Source organism: Trichosurus vulpecula, chromosome 8 (genome assembly GCF_011100635.1).
Source record: "Trichosurus vulpecula isolate mTriVul1 chromosome 8, mTriVul1.pri, whole genome shotgun sequence".
Taxonomy (NCBI): domain Eukaryota; kingdom Metazoa; phylum Chordata; class Mammalia; order Diprotodontia; family Phalangeridae; genus Trichosurus; species Trichosurus vulpecula.
In genome coordinates this window covers 211,913,747-211,926,408 of record NC_050580.1, presented here as the reverse complement: position 1 = coordinate 211,926,408, position 12,662 = coordinate 211,913,747, and the positions used below count along the sequence as shown (strand labels likewise).

The following is a 12,662-nucleotide window of genomic DNA, read 5'->3' as shown; positions in this document are numbered from 1 at the left end:
AGTAGAAACAGCATTAGAGTCATGGTAGACCTAAGTGTAAATCCTGCTTTTGGTGCTTAACAATTGTGTGACTATAGTTGAGTTCCTTAATCTTTCTGAGTCCTAGTTCCCTCAATGTAATTATTAGCCAGGCTTGATTCAGGTCAGTCTGGTAGAATAGGTTTGTCTTTGCAATGAAATAAAAATTCTTAAAACATCTGACAGTTAACTAAAGGTTTCTTTAATCATAGCAGGGAAAGAAGATTCAGTAAAGATAACAACACTGATTCAGTTAGGTATAGCTGCCTGTTCTGTGTTGCCCACACTGGTTTGCTCATCAGGATCCTGAGTGTGGGAGTAGCTGTTGATTCTTTTTATCTGATTTTTCTGGATCTAGGCTACTAGAAAGCTCCATAAGCAATCTGAGCCTCAGGCTCCTGAGCCAATAATTTTAAAAATCTTAGGGAAAAACTAACCTAGTCTGTGTGGGGTAGGGCCTGGGATATTGCTTTTACCATACCAGTCTATAAAGTGATAATAGTAATACTTAGGGTACTTAACTTACATAGTCGTTAAGATCAAATGAGACAATAGATAGAAAATATTTTTCAATATTATGTAAACACTATGTAAACATTAGCTATTATTACATTCTCTTTTTTTGTTGGAAATGTTGTTTTTCTCATCTTTTTTGATGAGTTTCAGTTAAAAACAGTCCTGGGACAAGTCACTATCCTCCTGCTATCCTTTTCTTATTATTTTGTCATTGTTATCATATCATCTTATCTTTTTTCAATATGGTTCAAGTAGAAAGGTCCTGGGACGGATTGTTATCGTGCTGGTGATTGCCATACCAAATGCTCATAATCTCTGAGAATGAAAAGTTTTCAGCATATATAGAAATTAAAGTTATGCAAAAATAATACAAGGTACATATCATCTTTGTTATCCTATTTACCACTAGAGCTGTACCAAGGATTTGTTTGTATTTTAATACTTTTTTTCAACTATAATAAAGCAGTTATTTTAACTACCTGTGCAATAATCTGGAGAACACTTGACTTTTAATTGAGAGAGACTTTCCTGTTTGGGTCCAAGGCTAACTCTTAAGTTAAAATGGTTTTTTTTTCCTTTCTTTATTCATCTGTGTATGTGCATTTTCTCTCCTTTGACCCCTTCAGATGAGTGAGAAATATCAAGTGCACCCCTTACCCTGTCCTCTTTGTTTGTATAGACTTCTGCTTGTACATATGACTTTCCTCATCCTTCCTCTCCCTTCCTCACTTTCAGATTCTCTCCCTGCCCTTTGCATGGTTATTTTATGACCATCAAAACATAACAGAACTACCCCCAGGCCCTCTGTCTAATTAAATTTCCTCCTAATGATATTAGGGTCTTGAAGGGACACATGCATCATCTCTCCATATTAGAATGTAAGCAGTTCATCCTTCTTCATCTCTTGAGATTGCTCACTCATGTTTACCTTTTTGTTTTTCTCTTAACTTCTATGTTTGCACTTCAGAGTTTCCATGCAGCTCTGGTCTTTTCATCAGGAATGCTTGGAAGTCTTTTTCATTAAAAAATCAATTTGTTCCCTTGTAGGATTATATTCAGTTTTGCTGGATAGATTATTTTTGGTTGCCTTTTGGATTATCATATTCTAAGCTCCCTTTGCTCTTGATGGCTATGAAATCATGTGTGATCCTTATTGTAGTTCCTTTAGTACTTGAGGTCTTTCTTTCTGACTGCTTGTAGTATTTTTTTCTTTGGTCTAAAAACTGTGAGTTTTGGCTATAATGTTCCTATGAGTTTTCATTTTGAAGTTCCTGGAGGTGACTGGTGAATTCTTTCCATATCTATTTTGCCCTCTGGTTCTAAGAGTTCTGGGCAGTTTTCATTTATGTTGTCTTTATTCTTTTTTTGGTTTTTTATCTTTGCTTTCAGGTTGTCCGGTGACTCTTAAATTAGATTCAGGTTCTACACATTTATGGAGGAAATATCTGGGTTCATCCTACTGCTGCTTTCTTGGGGGGAGGGTATTGAGTATTAAGTTATTCTAGGATCTCAGGGACAACTCAGGACCTGCCAGTTTTCAGTGCTCTCAAAGTGGGCTTATCCAGGACAGAGTTGGCTTTATGGTTTTCAGGTTGCTGACGTGGGTTTGCCTCTGAACTGCACACCTGCGAGCTTGCCCCAGTTGATGTTCTAATAGTTTGCTGCTGGACTCAGTCATTATGTTCTGCAGGTTCAGGTTTGAGATTTCTGACCTGATAATTATAGTAATGACTTTAGACTAAGAAACTTTCACTGAGACCTTACTCTGCTCCTGGGATCTAAGCCATGTAGTTGTGGCTTGCTTCTGAACTTACTTCATTCTTGGTACACAGCTTAGAGACTACAATTTATCCTACCCTGGACTGCCACTTCTAGGCACGGATCCCCTCTTCAGTCAGCCCTGGATTTGTGACCTAGAACTGGGTAGTGAACACTGAATTGTCATTTGGCATCTATTCCTACAACTTGACAAGGTCAGGCCTCTCTGTGCTCAGTCTGGAACCTCTTATTGCTCTGGTGCATAGCCTTTCCCTTCTGGCCCTTCTTGGCTAGACCCCTGTCCTCAGCATCCATGATCCTCTCTGTCTCCCTTTGTTGGCCTGTGCTGGAAAAATGACTTGCTGTGAGTTTTGTTTTGAATTTCCCAGTCAGAACTTGGTCTAATCCATTTTCCCATCTGTTTAGAGACATTTGAGGGGAACTCTGCTATGTTTGTTTTTGATACCTCATCATCTTGGCTCCTGACTCTGGGTTATTTTTAGTATAGAATACTTGAAACATTGTTTTAAAATTTTTTTTAATCATCTGAATTAGGAAAATAGAATAAAGATTTAGTTTATGTACTTGTTTAATAATAACCTTTTTTTTTTTTTTTGCTTTTACCAATATTTCCTTATAGGTTGCCTTTCAACATTTCCAAGAATTAGATGAGCATATCAGCTATGTAGCAACTAAGGTCTGTCACCTTGGTGACCAGCTGGAGGGGGTAAACACACCACGGCAACGGGCTGTGGAGGCTCAGAAACTGATGAAATACTTTAATGAGTTTCTAGATGGAGAGTTGAAGTCTGATGTTTTTAAAAACTCTGAAAAGGTAAGAGCTGTCAGCAGGATAAAAGCAGTTCATTAAACAGCACAGCCCTAATTACAAGCTATTGTGACTTTAAATGGTGAGACTTCAAACCAAAGAGTGACTGACTTATGAAAAGTTTTGTTCTGAAGTAGAAATCAACACTTTACTGTAGATTGCTGATAAAGCATTTATGTTCAGTAATTCTTTATATGGTAATATTGACGTTTTTCATTTGTGAAATTATATGAGATTTTAGAAGTGCTGATACAGTCAGTTTTAGAATGCAGTCCTTTCCCATAAACTTCTTCCACAATTCATCTGTGTTTGGAATATGGCCTCCTGGAGGGATGAGGGGAAGGGGTATGAGCAAGATAACTTATAATCGGAAAGTTTTTCTATGTATTAAACTGATATAATTCAGAGATCTGGTCCAAGACACTTCATTTTCTAACCAAAGGGATCCTATAAAGAATTAAGAGTATAGAGTTTAGACCCTGGAAAATGAAAAATCTCAATTAACTATTTCATGTTAATCCTTTTCATGGCACTAGTCACTTAATCCTGGTCTAAGGGTGCATGGTATTGGCTGCTCTACAGTCTTGAAAAGAAAGTAAATTTAGCTCACTTTTTTCCCCTCAGGGAAAGAATCAAAATGCATGAAAACTTGAACACATTTGTGGATGGCATATGCATGCAAAAGTATTTCCTAAGAATTTATTTTGAATTCAATACTAATGAATTGTTCCAATGTACCCTGTGAGTGTTGGGGTGGTTTTTGTCACCAAAAATATTGGAGTGATTTTTATCTAAATGGCAGTAAAATTCAGTGTCAGCAAAACTGTCTTCTTGTTCCATGTATGTGTAGGCGATATAAAACCATAAAATTGACAATTTATTAAAATCAGAAAATTAATGCCTTGCCAATTATATGTGAGTGCATATCTTTGTAGACATATTGACCTTTAATATGTGTAATTCCCATCGTATTATCTGTAAAATAAGATAGTAGAATTAGATTAGAAGAAAAGTTAAGTATTTTGGTGATCATGTAAGATAGTAGCGCAGGCTACTTTCTTTAAATGTGGGGTTTTAACTTTATAAAACTAATTCTATACGGTAAATAAAAGGGTAACGTGTTTCTGTGTGCATATATTCCATTATATCTGTGATGTAGTCATCTTCCCTAATGTGAACCGGCCTGCCTCTTGCAAGCAGGCCAGAACAGTCATCCAGTAAAGAATAAAGCTAAAGAAAGAAGGCATATCAAGCTGAGGCAGGTCCTATGGCTTCATGCTAGGGATCAAATTTGGATTAAGTTGTAAGGTTTTAACTTAATTTTAATTATGTTTCCTTTAATCTTTTTATTATCCATCAAAAATCATGAAGTTCTAAATATTGTGTACATGTCCTCTTTAATCTTTGGAGAGCTCTGTGAAAAGAGAAGTGAGCATTTTACATTCTAATTGCACATCCTAGATGATTGTCTCACATACTCAGCACCTATGCTTCCTGTCCTTTTCACTCTTCTCTAAACCTTTGGCAGTTTGGCTTCCAATCACATCCTTCAGCTGACACTTCCTTTCGGAATTACTAGCGACCTCTGAATTGCCAAATCTAGTAGGCTTTTCTCTATCATCATTCTTCTTGACCTCTTTGGAGCATTTGGCCCTGTTGCCTCTGTTTTCCTTTCTCTACCCTCTCAGCTCTCCTCTGACTGCTCCTCTCAGTCTCCCTTTGCTGAATCTTAATTCATACCCACTAAGTGTAGGTATCACCTCCAAGGCTCTTCTCTTTTCCCTCTATGCCCTCTCGCTTGATGATATCAATAGCTTCCATCTTCTCTGTACAGATGATGCACAGACCTCTACATCCAGACATAGTCTGTCAGTGAGCTTCAGTTCTTTACTACTGACAGCCTGTTGGGCATTTCATACTTGATATCTTGTAGGTGTCTGAATCTCTACCTGTCCAAAGCAGACCTCATTATCTGACACTCACCCCACTTTGGAACTTGGCAATTTTTGTCAGTGGTACCACCATCTTTCCAGTCACCCCAGTTCACAACTTTAGTATCCTCTTTCTTCCTCTTTCTCACTCACTTAACATATCCAGTCATTTGCAAATCTTGTCATTTATTTCTCTAGAGTATCTGTTATGTATCTTCCCATTTACATAGCTACCACTCTACTTTAGGCTGGTAACTAACACCTCTTTTGGAATATTGCAATTGTCTTCTACATGGAGTACCTTACTCAAATCTCTCCCTTCTTCAGTGCGTCTTCCCCATGGCTGCCAAAGTGATTTTTTCTAAAGGGTAGGTCTGATCATGTCACACACACTGAGCTCCCCTGCTCCCCAGCCACTCATTACACACACACACACACACACACACACACACACACACACGCACAAAACTTCAGAGATTCCCTGTTACCTTTAGGATCAAATATAAACTCCTATGTTTGGCATTTAAAGCTCTTTACAATCTGGCCTCTTTCTGTTGTCTCAGTCTTTTATTTCCAATCTTTTAATACATTACTTTCCTCCATGCTAACCATTATGGCTTACTTGGCAGTTCCTTGCATATTTTCCTCCCTTTCCATTCTCTTTGCCTTTGCCCTATTTGTCCTGGAATACTTTCTCTCCTAATATCCAATTTGTCAGAATTCCTGGCTTCCTTTAAGACTTAGCTCAAGCACCATTTTTACCATTGGCCCTCCTTGGTCCCCTAAGCCCTTTCTGCCCTTTACTTTGTATTTTTCTTGCATATATTAATTTATTTTTCTGTTGTCTATCCCATTAGAAGGTAAGTTCTTTTAGGGCAGCTGTTGTTTTTCCTTTTTCTTTTATTCCAAGCAATTAGCATAGTTCCTGGCACATAGTAAGTGCTTGTTGATTAGATTGATTCACTTAATTGCTTTGTGCCTGAGAAGTGTAGGCTATGCAGAATTATTAAACTGATTTGCCATTTTTCCCTGTAGCTTACCTGTCCTCAGTCCTGTCCCCAATTCTTTTCTTCTGCTTCTCTGTTTCCCTTTTATCATTTATACTTTCTCTTTCTGTCTCCCTCTCCCACCAACTTTAGATTGGCAGTGGCTGATCATGGATTGTTCCCAGCTCAGATTATATCATAATCTGTTATATTCAAGAGTTCACATATTAGGTTGCCAGATAGCTGTGGCATTTCCTAGGCTGTGTACCAGCCACTGTTTAGGAAAAAAGAAAGGAAAACAGAAGTTATCCATATAGCTGAAGATGCTGACATGAGTGTGTGTGATCGATATAAGGGAAAACAAAAAGGACAGTCAGGAAACTGTTAATATATCTCACTTCTTTTGCATCTTACTCCCCAGCAATTTCTGCCTTTTTAAAGTCTTATTTTTTAAAGGTATTTTTGAACCACTAATCTGAATTAAACCTATTCTGATCACTCCTCTTTCTGTTAAAATAAAAATATATGCAAGTCTTTCCTTTAAAAAAAAAGATTCTATTATATTTTCCAGCAAGTTTGTTATTATGAACTTGATTTATATTTAGATGGTAAGATACGATCAGAGTGCCATGTGACCATTACCATGCTTCTTTGTATGTTGTATTTGTGTAGATTTTTTTAGCCCTATAAATAGACTTTCGAGATGATATAGCATCTCTGGTGTACAGTGCTACAGAAAAAGTATTGTATTTGGATTCAGAAAACCTGGGTTCAAATTCCATGCCTGCTACTTATTACCTTTGTGACCTTGGGGCAAATCAATCATCATATCTATGTCTTAGTTTCCAAATCTTTGGAATGAAGCTATTAGCCTAGAGTCACAAAGGACTTCAGAGGCCATCTCATCTGACACTCCCTCCCCCTTGCCTCCCTCATTTTACAGAAGTGGTAACGGAGGCTTGGGGAGGTGGTGACTTGCTCAAAGTCACATAGCTAGTAAACATAGGAGGTAAAACTCTGGTCCTCCAGCTCCAGTCACTGTTCTTTTCACTCTAATAAGATGCCTCTTAGCTACATTGCTGCTCCAAATCTATCATCCTGTCACTATATAAATTCCAATGCTTTAGACATTAAAGTGGCAATTAATTAACAGAACTTAAGTAAGAGCAAGCATAGTTTATTACTTTGCAAGATTCAGCAAGCAGTACGTTTGCTAACATTTAATATTTGGAATAATGATCCCTTAAACTAAGACAAACCATTAGGTTGAGAACAGTAATGTCAACACAGAAATAATCTAATTTGTGATTAGTTATACATGTTAACCAGTCATATTCAGCTTTAGATAAATTATATCAGTAAATCCTGTGTGGTAAATTTAGCTTTTAGTAGCAAGACAAAATAACCAATATAGAATTTTGAGGAGTTTAGTCATTCAGTGCCAGTGTTTATAGTAATCTGTCATTGTGCTTGTCTTATGAAGAAAGCAGGTGATAATAGTTCCCAACAGTGGTTAGCCATGGCTTAACCATTATGTTGGAGCTAAGTGATACTTCCATGAACTGTGTAAGCACAAGTGTTGTTGCTGGGAAACAGCATTCACAGAGCTGCCGAAGAGTCAGTGACTCAAACACATGCTATGTTGTCTGTGAGAAGAACAGAGAAATAGCGCCAGGCCCTGCATTTGACATTTCTGGTTGTTTACTCGATGTCATATGAATACTCAGTAAAAATATCAGTTATATACAAATCTCAGAAATAATTATTTTTAAATATAAAAGAAACATTTAAAAGGAAAGCAGCAGAACCATTGGATACCATTAGTATCACCTCTCTCATAGTCATGCTTTTAACATGTTTATTGTATATGCTAAAATGTGCTAGGTGGCACAGTGACTAGAGCGCTAGGCCTAGAATCAGGAAGACCTGAGTTCAAGTCCAGCCTCTAACACTAACTAGCTATGTGACCCAGGGCAAGTCACTTAATCCTGTTTCTTCATCTATAAAATGAGCTGGAGGAACCAAGATGGTGGCTGGAAAGCAGGGACTTGCTTAAGTTCTCCCCCAAATCCCTCCAAACACCTGTAAAAATGGCTCTGAACAAATTCTAGAGCTGTGGAACCCAGAAAATAGCAGAGGGAAGCGTCTCCAGCTCAGGACGGCCTGGATGGTCTCTGGGAAGGGTCTATTGCACGGTGCTGGGAGTGGAGCGCAGCCCAGCATAGGCCACACCAGGACAGACCAGACTGGGAGTCTGCCCGGAGCAGGCCTTAGGGCTATGAGTCATTGAGCTGTAGCAGTTACCAGACTTCTCAATTCACAAACACCAAAGAACATGGAGCAGTTTAGTGGGAAAACTGCTATATGGGGTTAGAAAGCAGTCCAGCCCCAGCCTTGGGGGTGGTAGAGGTGGTGCACGGTGGAGCCAACAGCAGAAAGAAGCTCCTGTGGCTGCTTCTGAAGTCTATGGCTCACACGGTGGGAGGAATCAAGAGGCAGACCAGAGCAGGAGTGCAAGGAGCTCTTTGCCCTGCTTGGATCTGGGTCACAATCCTGGTTGGTGGTTCTTGGGGGAGGAGGAGCACTGGTGTGGCAGACTTTGTGGTGACAGTGGAATAGAAGTAGCTCTGAAAACAGCAGCACAGACCCTAAAGCTTGGGACAAAGCATTCTCTACTGTACAAGTGGTCATGCCCTGACAGAAAGCTCAAAGGTCAAGTAGTTGGTTGGGAACATGGCCAGGCAGCAAAAACAGACTCAGATTCAGACTCAGACTTTGGAATCTTTCTTTGGTAACAAAGAAGACCAAAACATACAGCCAGAAGAAGTCAACAAAGTCAAAGAGCCTACAGCAAAAGGCTCCAAGAAAAATATGAACTGGTCTCGGGCCATGGAAGAGCTCAAAAAGGTTTTGGAAAAGCAAGTTAGAGAAGTAGAGGAAAAATTGGGAAGAGAAATGAGAGAGATACAAGAAAACCATGAAAAACAAATCAATGGCTTGCTAAAGGAGACCCAAAAAAATGCTGAAGAAAATAACACCTTAAAAAATAGACTAACCCAAATGGCAAAAGAGCTCCAAAAAGCCAATGAGGACAAGAATGCCTTGAAAGGCAGAATTAGCCAAATGGAAAAGGAGGTCCAAAAGACCACTGAAGAAAATACCACCTTAAAAATTAGATTGGAGCAAGTGGGAGCTAGTGACTTTATGAGAAATCAAGACATTACAAAACAGAACCAAAGGAATGAAAAAATGGTGGACAATGTGAAATATCTCATTGGAAAGACCACTGACCTGGAAAATAGATCCAGGAGAGATAATTTAAAAATTATTGCACTACCTGAAAGCCATGATGAAAAAAAGAGCCTAGATATCATCTTTCAAGAAATTATCAAGGAAAACTGCCCTGATATTCTAGAGCCAGAGGGTAAAACAGAAATTGAAAGAATCCACCGATCACCTCTTGAAAAAAATCCTAAAAAGAAAACTCCTAGGAATAGTGTAGCCAAATTCCAGAGTTCCCAGATCAAGGAGAAAATACTGCAAGCAGCCAGAAAGAAACAATTTGAGTATTGTGGAAACACAATCAGGATAAGACAAGATCTAGCAGCTTCTACATTAAGGAATCAAAGGGCTTGGAATATGATATTCTGGAGGTCAAAGGAACTAGGAATAAAACCAAGAATCACCTACCCAGCAAAACTGAGTATCATGCTCCAAGGCAAAATATGGATTTTCAATATAATAGAGGACTTTCAAGCATTCTTGATGAAAAGACCAGAGCTGAACAGAAAATCTGACTTTCAAATACAAGAATCAAGAGAAGCATGAAAAGGTAAACAAGAAAGAGACATCATAAGGGACTTGCTAAAGTTGAACTCTTTTGTTTACATTCCTACATGGAAAGATGATGTGTATAATTCATGAGACCTTTCTCAGTATTAGGGTAGTTGAAAGGAATACATACACACAGGCGCGTGCGCACACACACGCACACACACACACACACACACACACACATACGGACAGGGCACAGGATAAGGTAAATATGAAGGGATGATACCTAAACAAATAGGGCATGAGAGAATATATTGAGAGAGAAAGGGAGAGATAGAATGGGGAAAATTATCTCACATAAAAGTGGCAAGAAAAAGCAGTTCTGTTGGAAGGGAAGAGGGGGCAGGTGAGGGGTAATGAGTGAATCTTGCTCTCATTGGATTTGACTTGAGGAGGGAATAACCATACATACTCAATTGGGTATCTTACCCCACAGGAAAGTAGGGAGAAGGGGATAAAAAAGCGGGGATGATAGAAGGGAGGGCAGATAGGGGGAGGAGGTAATCAAAAGCAAACACTTTTGAAAAGAGGCAGGGGCAGGGTCAAGGGAGAAAACTGAATAAAGGGGGACAGGATAGGATGCAGGGAAATATAGTTAGTCTTTCACAAGAGTGTTGTGGAAGTGTCTTACATAATGATACACATGTGGCCTGTGTTGAATTGCTTGCCTTCTTAGGGAGGGTGGATAGGAAGGAAGAGGGGAGAGAATTTGGAGCTCAAAGTTTTAAAATCAGATGCTCAAAAGAAAAAGTTGTATTTGCATGCAACTGAGAAATAAGATATATAGGGAATGGGGCATAGAAATCTGTCCTGCCCTACAAGAAAATAACGGCAAAGGGGATGTGGCAGGGAATAGGGTGCCAGGAGGGAGGGCTGACTGGGGAACGGGGCAATCAATATATGCCATCTTGGAGTGGGAGGAGGGTAGAAATGGGGAGAAAATTTGTAACTCAGAATCTTGTGGAAATCAGTGTTGAAAACTAAAATATTAAATAAATAATAAAATTCTTTTTAAAAAAATAAAATTAGCTGGAGAAGGAAATGGTAAATCACTTGAGAATCTTTGCCAAGAAAATCCTTAGTGCAGTCACAAAGAGTCAGACATGAGTGAAAAGACTGAACAGCAATAAAATAACTTCATAGTACTAATTGGAAACATAAAAATGAACACCACCTAATATATCGATAGTATTCCTAAATTATAATTTTAGAATCCTTGTCTAAATTTTGAAAACTTAAATAAATGCATAAATTTCTGTGCCATACTTTGTCAGCAATTTTATGTTGAAATCTATTTATTTTTTCCATAAGAGATACTACACATTTGTGTACTTAATAAAATACAGGACATAGTTCTATCTCATTACACCTACCATGTATCACCAGAAACATTTTCATAAAGACCATTTTTCCAGATTAGGATCTTAAATTGAGAATGATCTTGTAGTTTTGACTTTGAGCAAGTGTGGTCTTTTTATTTCTTTAAGGTGAACTACAATTGCACGTTCTATCTGTGAGAAGGCTGTTAAAGCACACAATTGAAATGATTTCCACAACAGAGAGTTGGAAATGCTTATTCTGTCTACTTCACCATCCCCTGATTATGACCTCTAGCTACTTTTGCCATTATCTAACAAGTGACTACAAATAGAACACTTTGTTCAAAATCTTGGTTCATCACAGTTTTTTAAAAACAATTATTATGAATTGGAAATGTTAGTGTTTGTCCCATTCTAGGAATTACTCCTAGGCAGGTAGATAAGTCCTACCTTTTGGTTAAACTTTTTGATTTAATGGTGGCAGAGCAAAGGAAACCCATAGGGCAAGAGGTTCTTAATCTTTTTGTGTCATGGACTCTGTTGGCAGTCTGGTGAAGACTATGGCCCCTGTCTCAGAATAATATTTTTAAATGCATAAAATACAATGCACAGGATTATCAAGGAAACACAATTATATTGAAATAGTTATCACAATACTAAAACTTCTTTGTCTATATTTAGTACCGTGAAGTGTTTTTTTTTTAATTATCTGGTTACTGGCTTTAATATTTTTAATGTCTGGGCTCATACAGAAAGAATGAATCAAATTTTTAGTGCTTCCATTATGCATAGGACTTAACAAGCATTGAAACCTGGTTTTTCTTTCTTCTTGGTATTTTTTAAGGGTAATCTTATTTTTAAATATTAGCAAATTAACACTTACCTTGTGTCATGATCAAGGCTTCCAAAGAAACTAGAGGTCAGTGTTTTGAATTCCCATACGTATATTCATTTTTCTTTCACTCTGATGTTGGTTAAAATTGTATTCTCTGAGATAGATTTATCACTTCTTTTGGTCTTCATTCTCAATTACTAAATTTTGTTAGGACATTTACATTTACTTTCATGTTAAACTGTCAAAATTTGTCAATATGTATGGGAGAGAAGAATCTCTAAAGAAAGATTCTTAGCTCTGACATACAGATCATTAAAAACTTTTTTAGATTTGGGCATAAGGAACAGAGAAATCTACCTCTTCTAAGCTGTCCTGGAATGAAAAAACCAGAAATTATTTTTGTTACTATCTGACTACAGATTTTCTGCCATCACTGAACCACAGTAGCAATCTGTCATCAACATTTGTTGAGCACTTAGATTTTTATAGTAAGATTTATTTATTAATATGTAATTCCTTCTTTTACTTTCGTTTCTCTGCATGTTTTTTGGTCACATTCTCTCTTCCCCTTAAACACCCAGACAGACACAGACACGCTATTCCTATGATAAAATCTTTACTGGTATTGTGAAAAAG

General features: G+C 37.9%; 1 protein-coding gene across 1 annotated transcript in view; it reads left to right on the top strand.

Moving 5' to 3' along the window:
• Positions 1–12,662, top strand: part of EXOC5 (exocyst complex component 5) — a 64,891-nt gene that overhangs the window by 18,434 nt on the left and 33,795 nt on the right. Inside the window, exon 4 of the mRNA XM_036735556.1 lies at positions 2,933–3,127. Coding sequence (XP_036591451.1) covers positions 2,933–3,127 — 195 coding nt within the window. The remainder of the gene's footprint in view (positions 1–2,932; positions 3,128–12,662) is intronic.